Source organism: Pocillopora verrucosa, chromosome 13, assembly GCF_036669915.1.
Source record: "Pocillopora verrucosa isolate sample1 chromosome 13, ASM3666991v2, whole genome shotgun sequence".
NCBI classification, from domain to species: Eukaryota; Metazoa; Cnidaria; class Anthozoa; order Scleractinia; family Pocilloporidae; genus Pocillopora; species Pocillopora verrucosa.
In genome coordinates this window covers 1,509,174-1,534,535 of record NC_089324.1, presented here as the reverse complement: position 1 = coordinate 1,534,535, position 25,362 = coordinate 1,509,174, and the positions used below count along the sequence as shown (strand labels likewise).

At 37.4% G+C, this 25,362-nt stretch overlaps 2 protein-coding genes across 3 annotated transcripts in view; one reads left to right on the top strand and one right to left on the bottom strand.

Annotated features, from left to right (window-relative positions):
• Positions 1 to 357: 357 nt before the first annotated feature.
• On the bottom strand, positions 358 to 22,834 carry LOC131784956 (transmembrane protein 87A-like). 2 transcript variants are annotated; one of them, XM_059101798.2, is made up of 28 exons: positions 22,713 to 22,834; positions 22,516 to 22,576; positions 20,091 to 20,176; positions 19,525 to 19,641; positions 18,186 to 18,245; positions 16,963 to 17,016; positions 15,806 to 15,862; positions 15,046 to 15,105; positions 14,851 to 14,919; positions 13,511 to 13,630; positions 12,193 to 12,234; positions 11,612 to 11,659; positions 10,828 to 10,933; positions 10,646 to 10,707; positions 9,798 to 9,890; positions 9,249 to 9,276; positions 8,417 to 8,479; positions 8,126 to 8,225; positions 7,719 to 7,812; positions 6,933 to 7,119; positions 6,420 to 6,484; positions 6,018 to 6,121; positions 5,312 to 5,388; positions 4,689 to 4,765; positions 4,538 to 4,590; positions 4,010 to 4,040; positions 3,510 to 3,582; positions 358 to 3,031 (listed from the first exon to the last, which is right to left on the bottom strand). In XM_059101798.2, the coding sequence occupies exons 1-27, from the start codon at positions 22,815 to 22,817 to the stop codon at positions 3,541 to 3,543; spliced, it is 2,061 nt and encodes a 686-aa protein (XP_058957781.2). In that variant the 5' UTR covers positions 22,818 to 22,834; the 3' UTR covers positions 358 to 3,031; positions 3,510 to 3,540. The 2 variants fall into 2 exon arrangements, with proteins under 2 accessions (XP_058957781.2, XP_066016692.1); XM_066160595.1 differs by having other exon boundaries at positions 15,806 to 15,859.
• Positions 22,835 to 22,916: 82 nt separating this feature from the next.
• LOC131784927 (dnaJ homolog subfamily C member 4) overlaps positions 22,917 to 25,362 on the top strand; it is an 8,476-nt gene continuing 6,030 nt past the window's right edge. The window contains exons 1-3 of the mRNA XM_059101769.2: positions 22,917 to 23,026; positions 23,657 to 23,771; positions 24,945 to 25,041. Coding sequence (XP_058957752.2) covers positions 23,689 to 23,771; positions 24,945 to 25,041 — 180 coding nt within the window. The 5' untranslated portion in view covers positions 22,917 to 23,026; positions 23,657 to 23,688. The remainder of the gene's footprint in view (positions 23,027 to 23,656; positions 23,772 to 24,944; positions 25,042 to 25,362) is intronic.

Below are 25,362 nucleotides of genomic sequence, written 5' to 3'. Positions count from 1 at the left end.
TGTGACTTCCTTTCAAGCAGTTCCCTCTTCCTCCGAATTGCTGCGTTGATGACGAGACAAGGACCCTTCTACCCAAACAACGTGAGAATCAAAACATGTAACCATGCTTGCGAACCAAACGCATCGCCATTTGATCTTCGCTTTCAATGTCTTCATTGTACGTTCGAAATGACCATGTACTTTTAAAAGAGAATTAACGACAAGCCCTTTGGAGAATTATTGAATCAGATTTGAAATAAGCTGCCAGGGATCGCTTTGGTGAATCTGAAGATGCACGACGAATTCGCGAGACCCTCTGACAACATAAATTTATCAACAAATCACTGAATTAACGCATCAATTAAGCAAACTACAAAATTAAGGCCTCGAACAAATTTATTAAATCCGGCAAATGACATAATAAAGTAATACAAATGTTGCGATTCCCAGAAATACACGCCATTATTTGTCTACCACGATAAAAATCAAATTAATCAATTATATGATTTGATCGCCCAATAGCGCGTCTGCGCGTTATTTCTTTAACTGGTAAATTACATTTTCAAATTATCTAAACCCAAAGGCCAGTGATTTAACTATTCAACGGAATGAAACAATTAAAACACTTTAAAAAAGGAAATAACTCCTGAGCGAAACTGTTACGCATTTAACCCTTTCACTCCAGTGATCTCCATAATAATTCTCCTAACTGTCTGCAACGAAGAGAATATCAACTGTCCTAGCTGCCATACAATTCCTACAATGTTAGTTTGGAGAATTTTATATTGGATCAACTAATCGTCCCCTAATTGATATTTTTCTATAATATCGTCACGTGTCCGCTTGATGTTATGCTGTATTGAAATTGTGAGGAGAGGTTATGTCTTGGTCACTAAAGGAAGTTACGGAACTTTTCTGTTTACTTAACGAAATTGTAGTTGTTACATAATTACCATTAAACACATCTGACTTAACATACCAAGGCCTCTGAAAGCTTTCTCAATTGTATTTGCAAAACAAGTTGTCAACACTAAGCAAAAAATAAAACTTGCAAGAGTAATTTAAACGCAGTAAGGAAAAATCAATAATTATTTGTGACGTAAGGAAAAAGGCGCAAAAGTTTTGATTCCTAAAAAATTTGCAAGAATTCACACACACCTATGCCGAGTCATAAGCCATAGATGAAGTGCATGTTTAATCCACAACTCTGCAATAAACGACTTCAAGGGCGCGCACACATTAGATGATGTAGCCACGTCGTGCGCAAAGAAAACATTTACCTTCTAATTATTTTTCATTTTTCTTTGGGACAAAATTCACGTCTTTTTGCCAATTTCTTCACACTACTTGGAATATTTACACATTACAGATAACTTATTTCTTTACAATTTCATTTTTTTAAAATATCGAAATCTACGGAGAGAGAATCAGCTTCAAAACTGCTATTAGCAGTATCTAACCATATAACCTGGACTGCGAAACACCTGATATAAATAAATCCAGCTTTAATTGCTATGAAAACGGATCAAATTGATTTGGAGTTAACCAAGGATTTTAGTCAATCGGGTTTCGGTAAACAGGGGGAACTGGACACGACTGTTCGTACGGCGAATATGTCAATCAAATGCAAAGAAAGTGAAGTGGAATTGCCGCTGTTCCCAAGTTAAACTCGTCAAGTCAAAGTTCGTGAACTGCAATCCGCAAGAACCTTCTACATTCTTGTCCATCCGTTATCTTTTTTGGTTAATTTTAGATCTCTGGTGTTTTCCTACCATGAAAAACTCTTATTTATAAGCTTTGTGTCCATTAAGGCAATATTTTTCTCAGACTCCTAAGAAAAACTGAGTCATGAATGATATATGAGCAATTTGAAAATGAATCCGACACGAGCGTGTCCAAAGATGATGATTCCGATTGGATCAAAGTTTTAACCAATCGTGGTTGCGTGAGTTTGTTCGCCTCAGTAAATAGTGAACCATACGAAATCTCTTGTATAGTTGCCGTTTACGGTTAACAACTAATAAAAATCTTCCAAAAGAAGACTTCAAAAGTGAAAACGAACACTCTCAAGTTCGAGCAAGGCATTGATATACTCAACCGAAGCCACTGTAATTCACGATTGTGATTAAATGGAATAAAATTTACCGTTTAAATTAATATATTAACTGATTCAAAACTAACATGCGGCTGGACCACGTAATATAAAAATCTTTTGGAGTACCCACAGAGAGAAATATTACCGAACTAATACCACTGCTTGGAATACATCGTAGTAATTTGAAGTAACGGAACAAAACACAAAAGTCAAATATTTAACGGAAAAAAACAGCAGTAAGCATTTTGTAACAATGAGCAACATACGAAAGCGCATTTCAACTCAATAACAAAGGCTTCTGTAAAACTTAAAACTACTTCGTACTTCTCTCTAAAATTTTCCAAGAAGCTATGTAAAGGAATCACGTTTGATAATTCAGCAAAAGCTGACCGTTTGAGGCCAAATAATTCAGATCAATTTGTTTAGAACATCATTTGAACATATTCTTATCGCTTAACCCCTTACGCCCTGAGATCAGTATCCACATTCTCCCTACTCTTCTCTCAACATTTCCTTTAGAACTGACAACGAGAATTCGTTTATCAATCAAAGCTTCTTAGGTTGGTGATCATTTCCTTTATTCTCATGATCTCAAAGCATGATTCAGCAGTATCATTGTAAGGAGAAAGAAGATGCTGAACGCTCCTTGGGATTAAAGGGTTAAGACGTATTAGCACTAACATTCAGAGTAGAAAGGAAAATACAAAAGCACGAAGAAACGGGTTCTGACTTTTCCACGATTGGAATAGAACCCTCCAGGAAATGCGAAAATAAACAAGTTATGTTGTTGAGCCAGTGTCTCGTCTCCTACAGATGAACAGCAGAAACGAGCACCGATCTTAGTGCCCAGATCTCTTTGACTGCGCACTTTCGTTTCAACGAAAAAAAAAATCACGTTGACGCGTCTCACCAACTGAACTCTGAAGCTTGAGCGTTTAGAAGAGGAGTTTAGAAGGACTGAAAATGAAGGAGGTTTGAGTCAGTATGACAACTGTATTCTGCGGTCTGGGGCAATTCTCAATGGAGTGTAGAAATTAATCAAGAATTGCTCTGGATTTGCTCTACTTTGCTCTATGATTTGTCCAAAAAACTCGCGTTGAACTAAAACCAAGCGCGTCTCAGTCAATCGCGTTTTCCCGCCTTCAAACAATTTGCATGTTTCCCATTGGCTACTTGACTCTTTTGATAATTTCTTTTTTCTAATTGGCTGTTGCGTTTACTTTGGTTTTGGTTTGACGACAGTCAATCTCTAAAACGTACAGAGGTTTACGCTTCAACTCATAAAACGGTAACCACACCAATTTACAGGGAAAAGTATCGCGGCTAAAAAGGGAGATTTTAGAACCACAACTAAGGAGTTACACGAATAAAAGAGGGATTAAATGTACATTAAAAACCCAAAACAAGTAATTTAGCTACGTACAGTCTTACATACCGCGTTAGTGATTCGGTGGAAAGTAAAAATTTTATTCCATTTTGGACATCTCAAACTTGGTTGTCATTAGTTCCTAACAAGATAAAATAAAATGTTTTTACTTCGATGGCTACAAAGATTCTTTAAATGCTTTTTGGGGAATGAGAAGTATATTATTTGTCCCACGTTCCTGACGAGACGAAAACAATTTTTTTTGTTTAACTGACGGGCTTAAAATATACCATTTTTAGAGGCTTTCAACATTGCTGATTTTAGCAGTATGCAGGACGTGTGTCATATATGAACCTTGCAATCGCCTAGTTCACTGTACAGTCTTTATGATTCAATGGTTAAGCGTTGGAGCGCGGAATTCGAATGCCTGAGGTTCGATCCCTCATAAGGACTTAGAATTTGTTTGTGTCTCACGCTCGTGACAGGAAGGGAAAAGATATTCTCTCTTGTAAAATTTGAAGCAGTTTGCGATTCTGTTAGCAGAACAACACAATGGAAATGTGACTCACCTCATCTGAGTCCAACACACTTGGTAAGACTCTAAAAAACGTTACACAAACCATGTAAAGGTTGAATGTTTTAATAAAATAAAGAAGATACAATACTATGAAACAGCCCGTGCCTATCCCAGTTTCCGTAGCATTGAGCGACAAGGAGTATTGCTACCCCTCCTGGATGAGATTCCAGTCCATTGCAAGTCCGTCCCCCCCCCCTCCTCTGACCTGTGCCCTCCAACATTTCACTGACAGTTTGCCTGCGCCCATTTATACTCCTAAGGGAGGGGAGGGGGGGGAGGAAGGAGGAAAATGAGTGACACACTTTGGGAGTTAAGCGTTTTTCCAAAGAACAGAACAGAATGACCTGGCCGAGACTCGAACCCACTCCTTTCGATCCAGAGTTTGCCCCGCTAGTTACCAGCCCACCGCTCCTTCCCCAGTCTCCTTGGTAACACCAGGGTCAAGTACCAAAAACGCAATCCTGTAAAATATTCATCTCATTTTCGGCGAATATTTGCAAAATAGTCTATGATAACTTACGCATCAGCTGCAGAGCTGGGGATGTTTTCTTCAACCCATTTCAGATCATCCTCCTGAACGCAAAGAAACAACTGGTTACGCGCTGCTCAGACAGTCACTGTCACTGAATCAATTTTGATTCAGACACTATACAACGTTTTCATGAACTTACTGGTTTGTGTTTTCTTTTCGTGTCGCCATTGATGATAACTTCTGGTGTGTTCTTGACATTCCTCATCTTCATGCCATCTGCGAAAAATAAAAAAAAAACCGCAATTTAGAGGAAGGACTCTTGGCTGCTGAAAAATGCCACACTAACCTAGCAAGCTACACAGTGGACCTAAAAGAAAATAACCAAAATACTTTATCATCCATAAAGTGACAAGATACTAGTTGACCTCGTCTCCTGAAGAGGACTCGCAGTATGCAGTCCGAAAATTGTGAGACAAACGATGGTACTTTATATCTAGTAAAATACCAAGTTGAACAAGTTCCGCGTAGTTTTGGTTGCAAATGAAGCTTCTTCTACCCCATGGTGCGCAGCAGAGCAAAATTATCCCGATGACCCCTAAGACTGACTAATTTCTTATTTCTCTTTACAGTATCACCCCTTAATCAACCATTAAGGTCATGAGAATACAAGAAATGATCACAAACTAAAGAAGCTGTTGATTGTTAAAGAGAGTCTCCTTTCCAGCACCTTAGGAGATGAATGGAGAACAGTGTAAAGAATATGCATACAGATGTTAGTGTGTAAAGGGTTACAGCCGTAAAGAAGTGTTTTCGGACTCTCACCGAAAGCATCTGACAGGGTCATGTTCTCGTCTTCATCTTCTTCGTCACCAAAGTCAACAATTGGGGTGAAGGCGTACCTGTCAGAGAAAAGATTGCAACAGGTGAGAATATGCGACGATCGGAAATCTTCGGAACATCCTCGGAATTCTTCGGAACATTCTCGGAAATCTTCGGAACATTCTCGGAATTCTTCGGACGTCTTTCAAATTTTCGTTAGTGACGTTTGGAATCTCTCAAAAGGAAACCAGGCACTTTTTGATTGAGGGCCCAGTATATGCAGAGGCGTAGTAATCACGACAGTCAACCAGAAGAAAGGAAAATGTACGGGGAGCCAATGAGAACTTAAAGAGGAAACAAGCATACAGCTTGAAGCGCGGGAACGCGCGAGTGACGAAGTCACAATTTATTTTTAAGTTCTCATCTGGTTGGTTTAAAAAGTGGCGCGAGTTTTCTAGACGAATCACGTAGAACGGTTATAAGGAGCCAATAAGAACTCGCCTTGAAAACAAGTGCACCGCCCCGAGCGCGCGAAAACACGAGTAATCAATTCCCCAATTGATGAAATTTTACATCTGATTGGTTGCAAGGGTGACGTCAATTTTTTGAGCAATAAGAGAACGAAGTTAAGCAGAACCAAACAGACTCATGTCACTCTCAACGCCCGATTGAAAATTGCTTGATTAGCAGATGAACGAAACCTGTTTACCTTTGATTATTTGCTGTGGGTCTCCACAAAACCATAATGACAAGCAGCACGATTGAGAACAGGAAATGCCAAAAAGCTTCATCAAGCCACAACTCAGACCAGTCCTACAAGAGAATAACGTAAACTGGCCTCCGTAAAGAATTTCTAAAGCTGTCACTTCGAGCGTTGGCCCTTCGTTAGCCCTACAAGAACTTAGCAGAAGGTCAGTGTTGTGACAGCGTTGGCCCTTCGTTGGCCCTACAAGAACTTAGCAGAAGGTCAGTGTTGCGACAGCGTTGGCCCTTCGTTAGTCCTACAAGAACTTAGCAGAAGGTCAGTGTTGTGACAGCGTTGGCCCTTCGTTGGCCCTACAAGAACTTAGCAGAAGGTCAGTGTTGTGACATCACGATTTCAACTCCTTACCGTGATACAACCACCCTTGGAAAATCTGTGAGTCTTGATGGACCAAATCATGTAGGCCACAGATGCTAGAATATGAAGAACAACAAACGAAATACAGTATCATTGTCATAATTTGTGTATGCGAAAAGGAACGAGGCAGTTGAACTGAGGGGGAAGATGTTATTTGAAAGAGGGACATAATGAGGGAAAGACAGAGAGTGAAGGAAGGAGGCTGTAAGGGTTAGAGGGTAGGGGTACAGAAAGTGTGAAGGGAAGAAGAAGGAGGAAGACGCAGGGTAGAGGAGCAGGCGGTAGGCAGAAAAGATGGCAAGAGGGCAAGGAAGCAGGGAAAGTGGAAGAGAGGAGGAGGAAAAGGGAGGGAAATAGGAGAGCAACAAAGATGTGACGGGGGCCGGAAGGGGAAGAAATGAGTGAAGGATGTACAGGTCATGGACGGGGAGAGAGTGGAGGAGTACGGGGACAAGAAGAATGTCATCAAGAATTCGCCCGCAAAAACTAAAGAAATGAGCTCACCCAAAACTGCAAAGATAAGAGTGTTTGTGAAGTGGCGGTACAGGGAGAGTTTCACCAGGTTGCGTCTGATACGAAGAGTCCTTGTGGTCTGAACCAAGGACATAAATATCCACCAGCAGATGGAGGCATCCAGAACAGCCAACGGGATACTGGCAATCAACTGCTGACGACCAGGATCAGATTTTGGCTGCAAAAAAAGTTACCCAAGTGCCCGTAAATACAAAAGCAATTTTCATTGAGCCGAAACTTTATCGAAGTACTATTCTTCTCTTTATTTCGTTTCCTATCATTATAATTGATAAAAGACAAAAGAAATATAGAAAAAATCAATTGGTGTCAAGACTGCCCAAGAAAAAGTTGGACCATTATCATTCTACATTGGAAACGTCATAGTCCGGAATCCAAGAACAACTTTTTTCAGACACAACTTGGCGACCTAACTCCATGCGACGAAAACCTCCGAAATCGGACGAGAGTTCGAGATTGGACAATAGCGTCCGAAATTGGACGGTAGAGTCCGAAATCTGACGAAAGTGTCCGAAAACAAGACGAACTGCAAGGAAATGTCCGAAAGCACACATTGTCTTAAAAAAATCTGTAAAGGAACCACCCGAAAAGTGTCCGAAAACAAGACGAACTGTACAGAACTGTCCGAGAGTACACACTGTCTTCAAAAATCTGTAAAGGAACCACCCGAAATCTAACAAAACCGTTTCAAATTAGACGCTCATTCGTATGAAGTCCTGAGGTCTCTTAGAGAAAATAAGCGGTGATTGACAGACTTACACGAAGTGCTCTAAAGCATCCCTCGATAGTAGCCAGGATGAAGTACAAAGCTCCAACTCCTAACACTCGATGAAGGGTTGATCCCAGTCTGGGTCTGATACGGGAAAAAGATTTTATGTTATAATTCGAAATTAAAGGTACTTCAATAAATAACGTAGTAAAATAACATAAGTTTACGAATCAAAAGCCATCCCGTCAGGGGTTCAGTAGAATGAAGCGATCAGAGACATTTCCCTACCCTACCATCCAGCCCAGCCCACTCCCCACTCCCCCTTCAGTGTTTTCTTCAGTTACCTCAACATTTCGCTGGTACCCATTTATACTCCTGGGTGGACAAAGGCAGAATAAAGTGTCTTGTCTAAGAACAAAACTCTGACAAGGCCAGAAGAACAAACACACGAACTTACTTGACGATACCGAATCCCATACTGACAATGATGACCAAGATTCGAGCCAACGTTCTCTTGACACATGACACAAGCTCAGCAAAAACTGTCAATCCTGGGTCTAAAAAGAAGACAGGTGACCAACAAATAATCAGGAAAATTAGATAAATTGATGCAAATCACTTGCAGAGTAAGTATCCAAGAGATACCTTAATGAGAAGGCAATAACAAAGAAGAGCATATTTTCCACAAATACACATTAGAGGATTCACATTTTTTAACATTAATTGAGTGAAAAGTAAGAGCACTTACTTGTCTCCCCGGTAATGTTAATGTTATTGTACTCTGAGAAGAACACAGCCTTTTCCAGCATACCTACAAAAAGAATAATCATGAAAAAATGACGACTGCAATGCAATAGTATTAAACCCAAGAGTTCACGGTTCTTTTTTTTTTTCAATGCCTGAACAGTAGAATAATTCTTGGGTCGTATGTTCATGAAAACAGTGATCGCTCTGAACTGAAACATCACCCGTGCGTGGCGCGTACAAATCCCACGCAATGCACTGTCTGTATAAAATACAATGAAGTTTGTTTGTTTATTTGGTTTCTTTGAGTCAAAATAGTTGATTTCACTGCTACCATTGTATATAAGATAATTGTGTCGTGTTTATTCAGATTTCAATTGAGAGAATCAGATGATATTGCAGCCTTTAAAAGGAATGTTTTAATTTTGATTTAAGATAATTAAAACTCCTATTTTTATGTTTGTAAATGCTTTCCTTACACTTTAATTAACAGGACATCCCTAGCATGGTGCGTCAGCGATTTCGGTTGTCTCCTCTACAACCTTTCTTTATTGTAGTGATAAATTTAATTTAATTCATTGTAATCTAGTGGAGTGAATCTGTCATAAATAAATATATAGGAACACAAGATAGTTTAGAGAAAGATGTTTTTTTTTACGTCTTGTCACGAGCGTGGGACAAAGAAGAAAATTCTGAGTCCCCAAGAGGAATCAAATCTCAGACTTTCAGATTCCGCACTCCGATGCTCTACCACTGAGCCACAGAGACTCCAGGGTCTATTACGAAGTTCATATGACACGCGCCCTGACAGTTTACTAACAAGACAGTTTACTCACCCAGAGCAATAACACCTCCAATCCAAAACTGAAAAGAAAACCATGAACAAGTCAAAATTATATTCATGGAAGAAGAAAAACACGCCTGCAGTACAGCTCAAGTATAACGTTAGATAAAAGTTATCTTGATCTAAAACCAAATTCTCGTAACTAGTTTACTAGGAAATGTATAGCAGCTAGATAGGAGAATAAACGATCAGATCTTGGGAGTTTAAGGGTTTAGTGTCATCTTATTTTCCATTCACTCATCATTACTTTTCTTCATACACTGTAGCTGTTTTTCTTTGGAAGATTTGCAGGAGTTGATGAAGATAAAAATTACAAGATTGAACTGTTCTGGTACAAAACTTGAAAATTACTTATTATTCATAAAGACAAGAGAGCTCGTCTTCACTTTACACGTGTGGAAAAAAAATCCATACAATGACAACGCCATGGGAGGGGGAGGGGGAAATTCAAAAACTTTTTTCGAAAGCAGCTGCCTATAAGTAACCAGCTCCTAATAAAACCACTGCATCACTGAAAGTAAGATGAGATTAATACCTATACCTGTATTCTGAGTAAATCTCTCCACTGGCAAGCAGAAACGATCAGCCACACAAGACCGTAGAACACATAGAGAAGTGACATGGTGCCATAAAACTAAAGGGATGAAAAACAGATTCTGATGAACACTCTTTTATTGAGTGAGTGTGTACATGTAAGTAAAGATAACTTCGACCATTAAATAAAGCCACTTTTCATTTTGTTTCCCATCAGTTCACCTTTTCCGTTTCACCACGCTCTACGCACTCACCACGAGTTCCATTGCTGTTAACAATGGCGCTCTGTAAAAAACACCACTAGAGCTACCAATGAAACAGTTTTGGATTCTTTGTCATGTGCCTTATACCATTACCCAGGTAGTAAAAAATGGCAAAAATACTCCACAAGTTCTTTAAAAGATTGAGAATTGTACATCAACACCATTTTCTTAAAGGGTCACTAAGTTTTTGGAATTTGACAAATCTGAAATTTTTTTAATACTTTGGATTTTCTGTACTTTAACAATTGCTGTAATCATGGTCTTTGTAAATTCAAACTCAAGCTGATTACAACTGAATTCCCTCTCCTTTTTGTGCCTGCTGCTAAACTTCAATATTAACTCTTACTGGTCCTAGACACAAAATACAATACTTGCTTGGATTTTAGAGGGAACATCCAGGGTAGCCATCATTGTCAAGATATATTGGTGAAAAAAAAGAACCCTGTTGCAAGCCACCCATTGACAAGCACAGAATAAACAACAATTTTTGACATTCTAGTAGGTTGCATTTTTAATGGCAAGGAATAATTGAATGCATGTAGCAACATCAAGAATAAACCATGCAATAGCAAAACACACTCTTTCCACTTACAGGATACAGAGGCCAATCAGATGCAGACAGATAACCATTCTTCCCTTTCATTTCAACATCCACTGTACGAGAGACAATCAGCTGTCATTAGCAAAGTATAACACACAACAACATGGAATCTTTTTCTTAAATAAATGACAATGATCCATTATTTCACTCAAGCAGATGATTTTGTTACTTACAACTCAGATCAAAGTCCTCATCTTTTTCAAGTTTATTCACTGGTATAGCCTCGATGACTAATACAAAGACCCCATCACGTTTTGTTTGACAAATACGGTTCACAACCTGTTAGAAACAAAACAAAAAATTAACAACTTTTTATATCAATATCATATCTTTTAACCCTTTAACTCCCAAGATCTCATTAGTAATTCTCCTTACTGCCTGCCATACAGTTCTTGTGATGTTAGTTTGGAGAATTTGGCATTGAATCACCTTATAATCCCCTAACTGATATTTTTCTTTATTCTCATCACCTGCCTGCTTGATATTGTGTTGATATTGTAAGGAGAAATTCTGTCTTGGTCACTTATGGGAGTTAAGGGTTAACATCTTTATAACTGAGGTAATTACCACCATCATAACTATCATTATTAATAATAAATGGAACAAAGCTACAGGACATAGACATCCAGAATCCAAGAAATCACCAAGAATACAAACATATTCAAATTATACAGTAAATGGTTTGAACCTGTAGTTAACATGTGATAGTGTCGTCTGATCATCCAGGTGAGTGTAGTCCTGTGAAGTCCCAACTCCTGCTCAGGATGTTGAATTGTCAGTCACTACTGCTGACAACAATCCTTCTCAAGACTGCACTCACCCTTGCAATCAGACTGAACTACCATATCAATTCCAAAGATCCTGGGGAAAAAATGTTGCTATTTCTCATCTGTGAGCAGTATGTGAAAAAGAAGGATTACATATAAACGATTTTTTAAAAAAAGACTTGATATTCACCTTTTCTTCAGTTTTCTTCTTAGTTGTTCCTGTTTTTTTGGGCTTTTTCTACAAATCATTAGCAAAATAACAACAACATCAATAAAAAGAAAAATGGTACAAGAGTATTTTTAATAAATATAATCAACAACCTAAAACTATTATCACAGGGATAACAATTACCATTAGGATATTAGTAATAATAATAAGTATTATCATTAACATTATCATTATTATTGCTATCATTATAAAAAGGCTATTACATCTCATAATTGCTGCACAACAAAATGATCAATTTTGAAAATTTATTGGATAACACCTAAAATGTCTTGAAAAGAAAAACCGCTAAAGGATAAGACTAATAAATGACAGATAATTAAACAAAATCATTATTATTCAATAGCTCATTCTCATCAGCTGGAACCATGGCTTTTGTAACAGAAGTTTTCTTGCTTATGAAGTAAAGGCAAGAAATTATGTTCGCACCCAAAGCTGTGTAGGAAATTGCAAATGCAACAGTGAAAGAGCCTTAAAATCCCTTTTAAGACATTTTGAAGATATCAACTTGAAGACAAAACTTTATGAAAGACCTTGAAGCTTACCGATGAACTTTTTGAAGATGGCTTTTTAGAACTTTCTGAATTCTTAAGGAACAAAATAACCATTGTTAACATCAGAAAGGGTAATACATTGAAAATCAGAGACAAGTGATGGATCAGTCACAAAATTAGGATGGTGCATTTTACAATCTTGAAGTAACTTAGTAAAACTTTCAAACATATTGTTCATCTTGTTCACAGATTCAAATTACAGTGCAAGCTGACTTGTTTTGTGAGTGTACAGGGTGTGTGTCAGCTGACCCATTGTCACAGTTTTTAGAAAATGTGATCTTGGGATGTTTGTGCATTCACAAGATGGCATTGACATTCTTTCCTTGCAACATGAATGATAATCCACAATGTCAGAGTTGCAGGTTTTCATACTTAATGCTTTAACTCTCAAGAACTGAAGATTTGAGATATATGAAAACTCACATATTTGCATATTTGTCAGTTTTCATATATCTCAAATCTTTATTCACTCGGATGTTTATTTGGACCCAATTCATTGACCAGCTCCCAGTTGGCTTGTTAGCTCAATTGGTAGAGCGCTGCACCGGTATCGCAGAGGTCATGGGTTCAAATCCCGTACGGGCCTGAAATTTTTTTCAGGTCCCATTTACAACTACTCGTTTCAGTAGTGTTCTTAGCTGCGAGGATCTCCTAATTTCATCTCTCAAGAACTGTTGAATAATAAATTCTCCCCTCTGGAAGTAACACTTATCCTCATAATTTGGTGTTGGATCATGGCGACAACTTCCACCTGATAAGTTTGAATATTCTCATTACCTGTTTGCTGGATAATGTATGGATATTGTAGGGAGAGGTTACACATTAATCACTTCTTGGAATTAAAGGGTTAATTTCATATTTTACATGCATAAGAGAGTATTTGCAATATTTAGTGAGGCTGGTCAAGTTCAGTTCAAAGCTGGTTTAATAAGTGGCCTGTATGAACAATAACAAGGTCAGATCACAACACCAGGAGCTATGTTCCCTTCTCTTTGCAAGAGGTGCATGGGTTCTTTAATGTCCCCTGCTAACCAGTAAAGAGAGGATACAGGAGACAGGGCGTAAGGGTTATCATCCCCATCAGAGACTAGAATGCCAAACCATTTGCCAATGTCGTAGCAAAGACAGTACATTCTCATTAGTTATTTTAAGACCCTGAGGGTTGGTCTGCTCTGGGACTTGAACCCTCACCCTACCACATGGCAGTGGCCTACAATGTGAGCCAACCAAGCCTGGTCAATAATTTTTTTAAGATGGGAGCTTACATGTACTTGATGATAGAGCACACAATGTTAGGTATAGAGCTCACCTCTGAACCTTTTGTTGTAGATGATGCAGTTGATGATTTACTTGTTTTAACCTCTGGTTTAACCTCTGGTTTGCTCACCTCTGGTTTGCTCACCTCTGGTTTGCTCACCTCTGGTTTGTCCTTTGGAACAAGAGGGAATCTATTAAAAACTGCTGTAATAATCTCACACACAGGAGCACTGCGCCTGGAGCCTATCAGTGCCTTTTCTTATTAACCCTTTGACCCCTTTGAGTGACTGACATCTAGCTTCTTCTTACAATATCACCCCAGAATCATGCATTACCAATGCTCCAAGATGCAAACCTTTGGTCCCCATGGCAAGTGAAAAATAAATTTGGCAACAAAAATTAAAGTAAAGTGGTGACTAAAATTTTGACAAAAGTTGCCAATTGGCGACCAAGATATTTGAAAATAAAAAAAAAGAACCCAAAACAAAACCATGAACAATTTATTGATCCTTGGTCCAATTATCAAACGAAGAAACCATTCCCAAATACACAAAAACCTACCTAACATGAGCAGTGCATGATAAGTCCAATTGATTTTGTTTGGACGAACTTCATTTTATATTTTTACATTATGTGCTGTATCTAACTCCAACCTTCAACTATGCAATAAGAAGGATGGTGACTAAATATTAAATCATTCTAGATGTCATTTACAACACACAAGGTTTTAAAACCAATGTTTCAGCTAACTTCAAATGAGATGTTTCTCCACTAAGCAGTAGACCAAACTCATATTAAACATGATATGTCACTCACTCTCTGCGACTTTGTACACTGCTTAACCCTTGGAGCCCTAAGAGTGACTAGCATCTAATTTCTCCCTACAAGATAACTCCTGAATTGCACATTAAGGTTATGAAAATAAAGGAAATAGTCACCTGGGAAGGAACCTTATGATTGGCAAACAAATTCTCTTTGTCAGTTTCCTTGGAAATGTATAAAGATCAGTGTGGAGAATATGCATACTGATGTTAGGGTGTAAAGGGTTAAAGCAGACAGTGTCTCTCAACCTTCTTATCACCTCTTTCGCTTGAAAATGTATTGACACTGTTGGAAAAAATTATTCAGGAATTACCCTTCTGCATTTAGCCTTTTGACCCTAACATCAGTAACATCTTCATACTCTTTTCTATACATTTCCCAAGGTGCTGACAAGGAGAATTTGTTTACCAATCAAGAGCTTCTTTAGTTGCTGATCATTTCCTCGATTCTCGTGATCTTGATGGGTGACTCAGGGGTAGTATTGTAAAGAGAAATTAGATGCTGGTCACTCCTAGGGTCAAAGCCTTAAAGCAGACAGCTATAACTGTCTCACAGCCATAAAAATCTTACATCTGCATCTCTCTTTCTTCGTTCAGAGGTCTTCTGAGGTTTCCCATCCCCATTTCCTAGCATCTCACTCTAAAGGGGAAGCAAAATATGACATCTGGTTACTTTTTAAGAAAGAAAACATTACTTCAAAGTACTAGTTACAAACAATACCACAATACATTTTGGAAACCAGGTCAGAAAGTACGGTGTGCTTACCACGTCAGGGTCAGGTTTCTCTTCTCCTTTTGAATCTTTTCCTTTTTTGCCTTCATTTTCCTGCAAAAAATGAAAAACAGATTGCCTTTCATTTTAAACACAAGTTGAAATATTCTTCAAATGACTACTCTGGCAAATGAACACCTTCAACTACTAGAAACTAGGAAACACTGCCTTCCCCTTAAAATACTTCATTGAAACTTCACCAAAGAGGGGCAAACTACAAAACTTCAGTATGAAATCTGCCTGAAGTATATTAATTAACCTCAGGGACATTAATATTGTTCAACTGAATTATGTATGAATAATGGACTTTGCATTTTTTCCATCACACACACATTATTATCTTTTCTGTAAGAGTCCTACAGTAGATTGAAATAAAAATTCTCACAGTCATCGCATTGGAGTACAAAAGTAAATGCATGGGCACATATGTAAAAAAGTCAAAAGATGAAACACATGCACTTTTGCATGTAAATCATCGAATGCTGCATGCATATAACTTCACCCAATGGAAGTGCATGCACACTGTTATTCCTACAAATTACATGCACATGTGATTGATGCATGTGTTGGTGCTGCGATACACACTAACAGATACTCCAGGCAGACATCATTCATCAATAGAAATCGGAGAAGTAAACTCTCCCTTTTTAGTACAAAAACTTCAGTTTATTAACTGGTCCTATATCCCATTCACACCTGTCAAACATCATGTTTTGTTGAACCAGTTTTCAATGAATATAAATCAGAAACTTACATCAGTGTGAACAGGTTTCTTTTTCTTTTCTTGCTCTGTGTCTGCCTTCTCTTTCTGCTAGCAAATGAATAAAAAATACCAGAGTTACAAAATTCTACTTTCAATTAATCTTTTTCAGTTGAAGTTTACTTTGCTGCAGCTAATTTAACCCTTGCATTACCAGTTATGATAAGGAGAAAGGAAAATAATTTTAAGAAGTTTCCAGAACTCAAAGTAAAAACAACTAAATTGCCTAAAGTACAAGAAAAGCACGTGTTTTACATCTGATTGGTTGAGAGAGTGGTGCAAGTTTTCTGGACCAATCACAGAGCAAAGTAAAGTAAAACACCAATGCAATCTCAGATTACCTCTAAAACGCAGCTGAACTTTACTCTATCTATAATACTGTTGACATTACTTTAAAGTATGAGCTATTAAAAGTACTCCAGCTTGCATGAAAAAAATCTTGTCTACTACTGGTACTTACATGTTCCTCTTCTAAATCCACTGCACGTGCAAGTTACTTTAAATCAATTTTTTTCAATTTGAGGTTCACTTATTATTGCTACCTCAACCAGCTGTCAACTCTTAAACTCTTAACCCTTGAACTCTTATGAGTGACCAAGACAGAATTTCTCCTTAAAATATCTATACAATATCAACCAGGTAAGTGATGAGAATAAAGAAAAATATCAATTTGGGGGTAGTTAGTTGATCCAATACTAAATTCTCTGAACTAACATTATAAGAATTGTATGATTGACAGTAAAGAGAATTACAAATTTGATCTGGGAGTTAAAGAGTTTAAAAGTCTCCTGTATCTCATTTTTCCTTACTGCAATACTGCTGAATCATTTATTAGGATCAGGATAATAGAGGAACTGATCACTAACCAAAGAGACTTTGATTGTAAAACAAGTTCTCTGTTTCATTTTTTTCATCAAATAAGTGATGTGAATTCTCCAATCATTTTAGCATTTAAATCTTCACTTTCTTATCTGGGACCTTCTTTGCATTAGGCTCATTTTTACACAAAAGCATTGACACAATTTGATATGAGATTGCATGATATCAAATAATCAGGACAAATAAGATTACTTTTAAATACAACTTATTGACTAAGCTATTGACAGTGTACAATGTAAGTGAACAAATTAATGTCTAACAGTATGACGTACATCATCAGTTTTATTTTTCTCATCTTGATTCTCCTCTGTTCCCTGATCCTTTTCCTGTTCACAAATGAAAGAAAAATAATGGTACACAACGTGAATATCACCATTAACATGTTCACTTCCAAGATTGGGTTGAAAATTCTCCCCTCCAGCTGATACACATTTCCTTGTAAATTAGTTTAGAGAATTTGATGTTAGATCAAGTTAACTACTCAATAAGTTGGAGTATTCTCACCACCTGATTGCTAGATAATGTATTGATATTATAGAGAGTTACATGTCAGGGCGTGAAATTAACTTTTTTTTCTGATAGCCACTTGGCTCCTAAATTCTTCAAAGTGGTAGCCAATTCAAAAAAAGTTGGTCGCCATTTTCAAAGACAAACAAAATCTTTCTTTATGCTGTCAGCATTCTAGATAGACCCTCCAAAATTAAGTTAAGGAAAACATCTTTAACGTGCTACAAAGTGGACACTAGGATTGATGATATACAACGTTCAGGCTCATCTAAATCCAAGATGGCGTCTAGTTATCGATCGAGATGCATGTGCTACGTTTTGGAAACAAACTTAACGAGGAAGTTTGCTGCGGATTTATCTTTGCAAATCTTTTTAATTCACGGTATCTCTTGGTAAGGTTATGATGAAACGTTCTAGTCGCCAATTTGGCGACTAACTTTCAGGATTTTGTCGCCAAAGTGAAAAATTTAGTCGCATTGGCGCCTGTATTAGGCGCAATTTCACGCCCTGCATGTCAATCATTTCCAGAGGTGATTAACATGTAACTTCTCCCTAAAGTATCCATATATATTATCCAGCAAACTGGTGATGGGAATACTCCAATTTATCAGGTACAAGATATTATATTGATCCAACACCGAATTCTGGTAACAAATTTACAAGGCAATGTGTAGCAGCTAGAAGAGAGAATTAACAATCCAATCTTGAGAGTGAAAGGGTTAACTAATCATTACAGTTGAAGTTCAATTATTCTAGTTACTACAACTACAGTAGTTTAACACCATAACTACATGCTCATGTACCTTATACCTTTTGAAGGGTTTTCATTTAGTCTTTCAGGCTACATCAGTAAGTAAACTTACAAAGAAATAGGACTTCCTAGTTCAGTTTTGTTTTAGTGTCTTCCAGGAAGGAGACATCTCTATGGATCTAGCATACACACATTTAATCTACACAACTGCCTCAAGTTACTCTAGAAATTACTTACTTGACTTTCTGTAACTGAAGGGCTGGGTTGAATCAACTCTATTACCGTATCAGTTTGGTCCTACACATATATATTAAAAAAAAAAACAGCAATAGAAATTATGTGCCACAAAAAAACAGATGCCACAAAAAGTACCACCTGGTCTTAGTTTTAGCCTAGTGCTACACAGTTTACATAAGCCTCAGAGGTCCTTAACACCCACAGTTGAAAAGCTTTGTCCAATAAACGCATTATAACTTTTTCTAAGGCTTAGTCCAACTCTCCTCCAATAAATAACAGGAATTTAATCTACTGGGACAGTGATGACAAGAAAACTATACAAAATGAAGTTCCATGTATATTTTTATTCAGAATTTTACATTCAGCTCCACTTGTCTAGCATATCTGGTGGCAGCATATCTCTTTTTTTTTAGACCAGACAAATATTGGTGATTTATCACTGTTGTTTTGAAGACAGCTAAAAAAATTTTCAAAGCTTTTAATAACAAAATAAAAGAATTAAACAAGCAAATACAGTATTCCTCAAACAAGCACATGAGCACATATAAGATTTAGGCTAAAAGTGCCAGTGCTGCAAGAGGGTGTGTATCATCCTTCTGTGCTAATTTTGCTGTAGTTAATGCTTAAAAAGTTACAAATAAAGTGGCAATAGAAGCAGGTTTACCTTACATCCCTGCTATTTGAGAAAGTAACTTGGAAGTGAGGGTGCTTATCTGTGAGGTATCCAGTCAAGTCACTGATGGTTCAACTCGCCAACGCCAACTCACCAACATATAAAATGGAGTAGAGACGTTGGCGAGTTGGTCTTCAATCCATTACAACTTATTAGAAGTTAAACATAAAGAAAAGTAAAAGATTTTTAGTAAAAAAACAATTTTTTTTCTTCCAACAAAGTTTATAAGGATTTCATTGCAAATAAAGCAAGGTAAACATCGCCAATGACTGTGAAAGCTTCAGATGTGAATGAGTTATAGCTCAATCACGTCTAAAGCTTTTTTGGTAATTAGCAATGTTCACCTTGCTTTATTTGCCTTGAGATCCTTTAAAAACTTATAAACTTTGGAAGAAAAAAAATGTTTTTTTACTAAAGGTCTTTTACTTTTCTTCATATTTAACTTCTAATAAGTTGTACTAGATTGAAGACCAACTCGCCTACATCTCTACTTGATTTTATACATCAGCGAGTTGACATTAGTGAGTTGAACTGTCGGCAACTGGACCATAATTCATCTGTGAGGGGCACTTGTTTGACAATATAACTTATAAGATATAACTGGGTGCTTATTTGAGGAAATAGAGTAGATATAAAACCAAAAGTTCAAGGCAAATGGATACAAACCGCAAAATGTATTGCAGCTTTACAATCCACAGTGTAGTTTCCATTCAGCGAGTGATTGGCGTAACCACTATCAAAAATTATACCAACACGGTCCTCTCCTGAATCATCACCACCATCCTGAATAGAAATGAAAAGTTTTTAAAGTCTTTCAGTAATTCTCCTAACTGTCTGCCATACAATGTATTACAATGTTAGTTTAGAGAATTTGGTTTTGGATCCACTAATACTCTAATTGATAATTTTCTTAATTCTCCTCAATAATCTGCTTGACATTGTATTAAAATTCTTAAGAGAAATTCTGTCTTGGTCACTCATGGGAGGTAAAGGGTTAACACCCACACGCATACACAAAATTACAAGATTCTGGGGCTTGAATCCTACTTATTGACAAAATAGTGAAAGGATGTCATCACAATAAAACGCAACATTTCTAATAATTTTATCAAAGTCATGGACTTGTCATGCTCATAAAAGTCTTTAAAAGCTGATTACTATCCAAAAAATTGGTAAAATTTCAGGAAATTTAAAAGATGTGACAAAACAGGGAACATTCAAGAAATATGTACCTCCAAAGGTGAGAACATCTCAGCACATGGTGAAACTGCCAAACGCCATTTAATAAAGATTTTTCCTTTATAACCCGAGCATTGCCCTTCATGAAACAAAACAGAAATTTAAATTGATAAGTTTTTAAGCTAGAGATGTTACAGTATCTGGATGAAACTACAAGATATCTCAAATTATTCATTGGGAAATTATGGCTGCTACAGAAGAAAAATTTGAATTACATCTAGAATAATCTTTGTAATTGTTGCTCTTTTCATTAATTTATTTTGCATACAATTTTTTACAGCATTAAAAGCAATTTTGGCACAAAAAACTAACATAGAAGGGTTAACATCAAAGGATGCTAAGATTATGAAAATACTTTTGCCTGAATGGAGTCTGATTACACATCAAGAGTTGGCTTTAAAGCTCTTGTAAAAAACATTTCATTCACTAAACAGTCAAATTTGTTTCTGCATTTCTTGAGCACTTGGAAATGCCTTAGCACGTCCTAAGGCATCTTTCCGTGCACGTTCTTGTAGTGTTTGGCAGTGGCATAGGATTGTTTTTTATGTCCTTTTGCATGATTATATAAATGTCTACATGTGTAACCTACATAACCTGCATTGCACAGGTCACACTGAAAAATATAAACAACATACTGCTGATTTACAATTGGTGGCTTTGTTTCTTTGAAATTTAGTTCTTGTTCAATTTTTCCACCCACAAACACAGGCTGGATGGCAGTGTGTACTTTTAAGCTCAGATCCTTTAGTTGTTTTCTCATGATATCTGCTGAGATTTGGTCTCTAAATGGCAAAATTACATGAACTGTGTCATCTGGCTCTTTAGAGGGTGACAAAAGTTGCTGCTGATCACAATGCTTTGAGTCAATGAAACTTTTGATGGTAGAGTAAATGAGGCATTTGGTGGAACTTCAAACATGAGAATACTGTCTTCGAATGGTCACATTCATCGGAAAAATGTGACCAAGATAAAGATAAAATATGTGCTCCATCAGGTGTAGTTCTTAGTGGACCCTTTTTGAACCGAGTATCAACATGACTCTTGGTTCAGTAACTGGATACCCAGAAATGGGAGCATGCCATTGCATTCGATTGAATTTTACAGAGGAATGTGCCATGTTAAGGCATGTCCAGGAAGTTAGATGCTGTTGCTATATTTGGCATGATGGTGCATGTATTGCATACATATCTTTGATAGAAAGAAGAGAGTTTGCCCTCTCGCTCAAGGTTCTCTTCCATGTGGGACATGAACACATTAGCTAGAAAGGGACCAAGAGGGGATCCCATGGCCACACCATCTGTCTGCTTGCACAGAGCACCAATGAACTGGAATAGTTGTTTTTTGTTAGCTACACTGAGAAGATCAACAAGATCAGCTTTGGTGAGGTTCAAGTCGTATGGTTGTATTAAGCCAGTTATTTGTGAAAGCTCTCAAATAAAATATATTCAAGTCCACATGGCAACCAGGTGGACAATCAGACATGGTTTGATGTGACTCTGGTTTACAGATTTAATGAATGTAACCGAAGAAGTTACAATTCATAGACCCAACGTTTCGACACCCCTGTTTAGTGCCTTCATCAGGGGTGATCTAAACGCTGCAATAAGAGGTCCTCAGAGGCTTGAGTTTAGTGTCCAGCCATTTAGCTTAAGCATAGTTGTATGTTTGCTTTGCTGATAGTATAGGACACATTGCCAAGCCCTCCTCATGTGTTTTTGGTAAACCATACAAATGCGCTAAAAGCTGTGAAAGCTGAAAGCTGAAAGCTGTGAAAGCTGAAAACTGAAAGCTGTGAAAGCTGAAAGCTGTGAAAGCTCTGTTCGCAAGAACCTTTATTGCTTCATCTAGGGGTATGTTAGTAAACAGGGAAGACATGTTATACAAAACCAAAATGCCACTGTTTGCGATCTCCAAGTTGTGAATCTCGTTCACGTATTCAACATGTCAATTACCATATAATGATTCAAGAACAGAGACTTGAGTTTAGTGTCCAGCCATTTAGCTAAAGCGTAGTTGTATGTTTGTTTTGCTGGCAGCATAGGGCACATCACCAAGCCCTCCTCGTGTGTTTTTAGTAAACCATACAAATGCGCTAATCTGGAGCCTGTAGGGCGGACCGTATCTGCGAGAGACTTGGGCAAGATTCTACGAACGATGAAATTTTTTTGAATTTTAAATAACAATTACATGTATCCCAGAGAAATTATAACAGTAGAGAATCTGATGGAAAATGCCAATGATAGTAATAGAAATATAATTACAAAGATCTCTGTCAACATCTGATCAACATTTCTTGACATCGCATTAAAAAAGCTGATTTTGCAAAAGTATCTACGAACAGCGTACTGTATCATGTTAAGTTCCACGACAATATCAATCGATCGTTTAAATGAAATTAGCCTCAGCTTGCGAACAAACCTTTCATTGCGACAGTGTAACCCTTATTCATCGTTTTAGGAAAACCACCATGATGACGTTCCTGGAAATAAAGAAAACAAGAGACGTCAATAAATAAATTTGTGAATATCAGCTTCTGAATACAGACTGCGATAAACAGCCTCTCACGATCAAAAACAAAATACAGAATGTAGCCAAGAAAGTCAACTGTCGCTTACCTTACTAAAATTTAATTGCTTTTTACCAGGTTCAGGGAGACAGCAAACGGAAAGAAGGAAAAATAACTCGAGGAAAAGCGGGAAGTATCTTTTGGTTGCCGCCATGTTTTCTTCGAACAACTGCTTTCAGCACAACGCATGAGCAGTGTAAAATGATGACGTTTACACGATAACGCTCTTGGGTCGTCACGGGTAGGGTGGAGATGGTTATGTTGTCCGCCAAGATGGCGGACGAGAGAGCTCAGTTGATTGAAACAAAGTGTCTGTTTTGTTCGGTAGAAGGGTAACCCAGGCTGTCTGGAACGATTACAGAGGTATTTTTTTAGCATGATTTGTATTTTTATACAGATTTTTAACTGATTAGGAATTGAAGAAAGTTCTTTTTCTAAATAATTTAAGTTTGAGCTATTCTGCTTATGTAACGGAAGATATCTGTCTACCGTTAGATCATTCAGTGATTGAATGACAAAAGATCAAGGGAGAAAAAACTCAGCTACCTTGTGCAGGTGGTGTGTATAAGGGAATCTTTATAGTTCTCTCTAACATTTAATCTGGGAAAGAAAGAACATAAAGAAACCTGACTCTTTGGCTCACAGAAGACGACCGTGTGGCAATATTTGGCAGGCTAAACTCGACATATACATCTATGTTAGTAACGAGATATGGATGGAATGGTAAAGAGAAATCGAAGGAAATTCTTAAATTAGGGACATATTAAAGAATGTAGGGCCGCTTATATAATTTAATGACATTGCTGCCTATTTGGGCAATTTTCCACTTCTTCAAACACTGTGGACAAGATTGCCATCAAAGGTTCCCTTTCCAATAGTTGCTGCGAAACAGTTTCTTTCAAAATTTGTAACCTGTAAGCTCCTCATGCATATGCCTCTAACATTATTGATTAATTGATTATTGGTTGATTTTATTCCTATTAATATTATTAGCAAAAGACACTAGGAGTGGTTGTATACACATCATGTTCTTGTTTAAGAAGGAAGAACAATGTCACCCTTTTCAAGTTCTCCTGAGTTGCCCATACTCAGCTGCCGCTTCAACAAGGTAAAGAATATTCCTTCAGCTTTAAGCCATAGTGCAAAATTATGTGGTCTATAAATAAGGCCAGTTGAGTCATATCTTTTTTTTTTCATTCTGCGAATGATGAAAGTTATTTTTAGAAATAGATCATTCACTCTTATATTTGCTTGTATGTTAGTTTTAGTATTGCCATGATTATGATGATACTTAACAGTAAGATAATGTATCTATATGTACCTGCGAGAATCATAAATTTGGCTTGACTAGAAATTTGAATGATATTAGGTAGCTACTTGATATTCCATACCTGCCTTAACCGTTTAACTCCCAAGATCTGATTGTTAATTCTCCCCTCTAGCTTCTATACATTTCCCTGTAAATTAGTAATAAGAATTCCTAAGGGTTAGATAAAGATAACAACTTCTACCTGATAAGTTTGAGTATTCTTGTAACTCATTTGGTGGATATATATATTCCCTTAGCTCCGATTGGAGCATAGGCCATTAACCACTTCCGTCCTCCATCGGGTTCTGTCCTGGGCAAATCTTCCTAAAGTGGCCCAAGTGTGGCCCCAGTTTCTCATTTGGGACTCAACACCTCTTCTCCAGGAGTTCGTGGGACGACCCCTCTTTCTCTTGCCCTGGGGGTTCCAACGTAGTGCCTGCCGGGTGATGTTGTTAGCCGGTTTCCTTAGGATGTGACCTATCCATCTCCACTTTCTCTTTGAGATCTGAGTTGTGATTGGTTCCTCGCCTGCTAATTCCCACAGCATCTCATTCGTTACCCTGTCAGTCCAACTGATTTTTAAAATTCGCCTAAGGCACTTATTGACGAAGGTCTGCAATTTCTGGGACGTTTGCTTAGTTGTTCTCCACGTTTCTGAGCCATAGAGGAGGACTGCTTTGACATTGGTGTTAAAAATTCTAAATTTGGTGGATAGTGTTTGGATATATTAGGGAGAAGTTACATGTCAATCTCTTCTGGGAGTTAAAGGGTTTAATAGGAGGAATAACAATCACATAATTATGCCTAATGGATGGAGATGATTGATGTCAAAAGACTTTTTTGTACATATTTTCCCTTTATTTTTTCAGAATGGAAGTAAAACAAGATGATATTAGTTAATTTAGAGCTTGACATGTTTTAAGTTTAACTCTTTAACCCTCATGATACGTTTGTCCATTCTCTCCTCTACAGGTCAACAGGGAAACCAACATTGTATGATGTCCTTGGTGTGTCAGAAAAGGCTACACTTGGAGAAATAAGAGATGCTTTTATTGCAAAATCTAAAGAGGTGATGGGACTGTCTGGGTCATTAAACAGTAAATTAAACAAGATTTGTTCAGGAAAGTGGAATTAGAGACAGAGACTTACCAGACAGCAGACCACTTGAATTGTACATGTTGGCAGCATTCAAAGCTGCAACTAGTTAACCACTATTAAGAAATAAATAATTTGGCAAGTAAATGTGCTAGGAAAGTCACCAGTTTTAATAATTTTAGCAACTTTTGTCAATTTTCATCCTTTTTTTTTGTTTCTTTTGGTGACCAAGTTATGATTTTAGCTGGTCAAATGGAAACTTTGAAAGGCCTTTTGTGACACACTATATAAATAA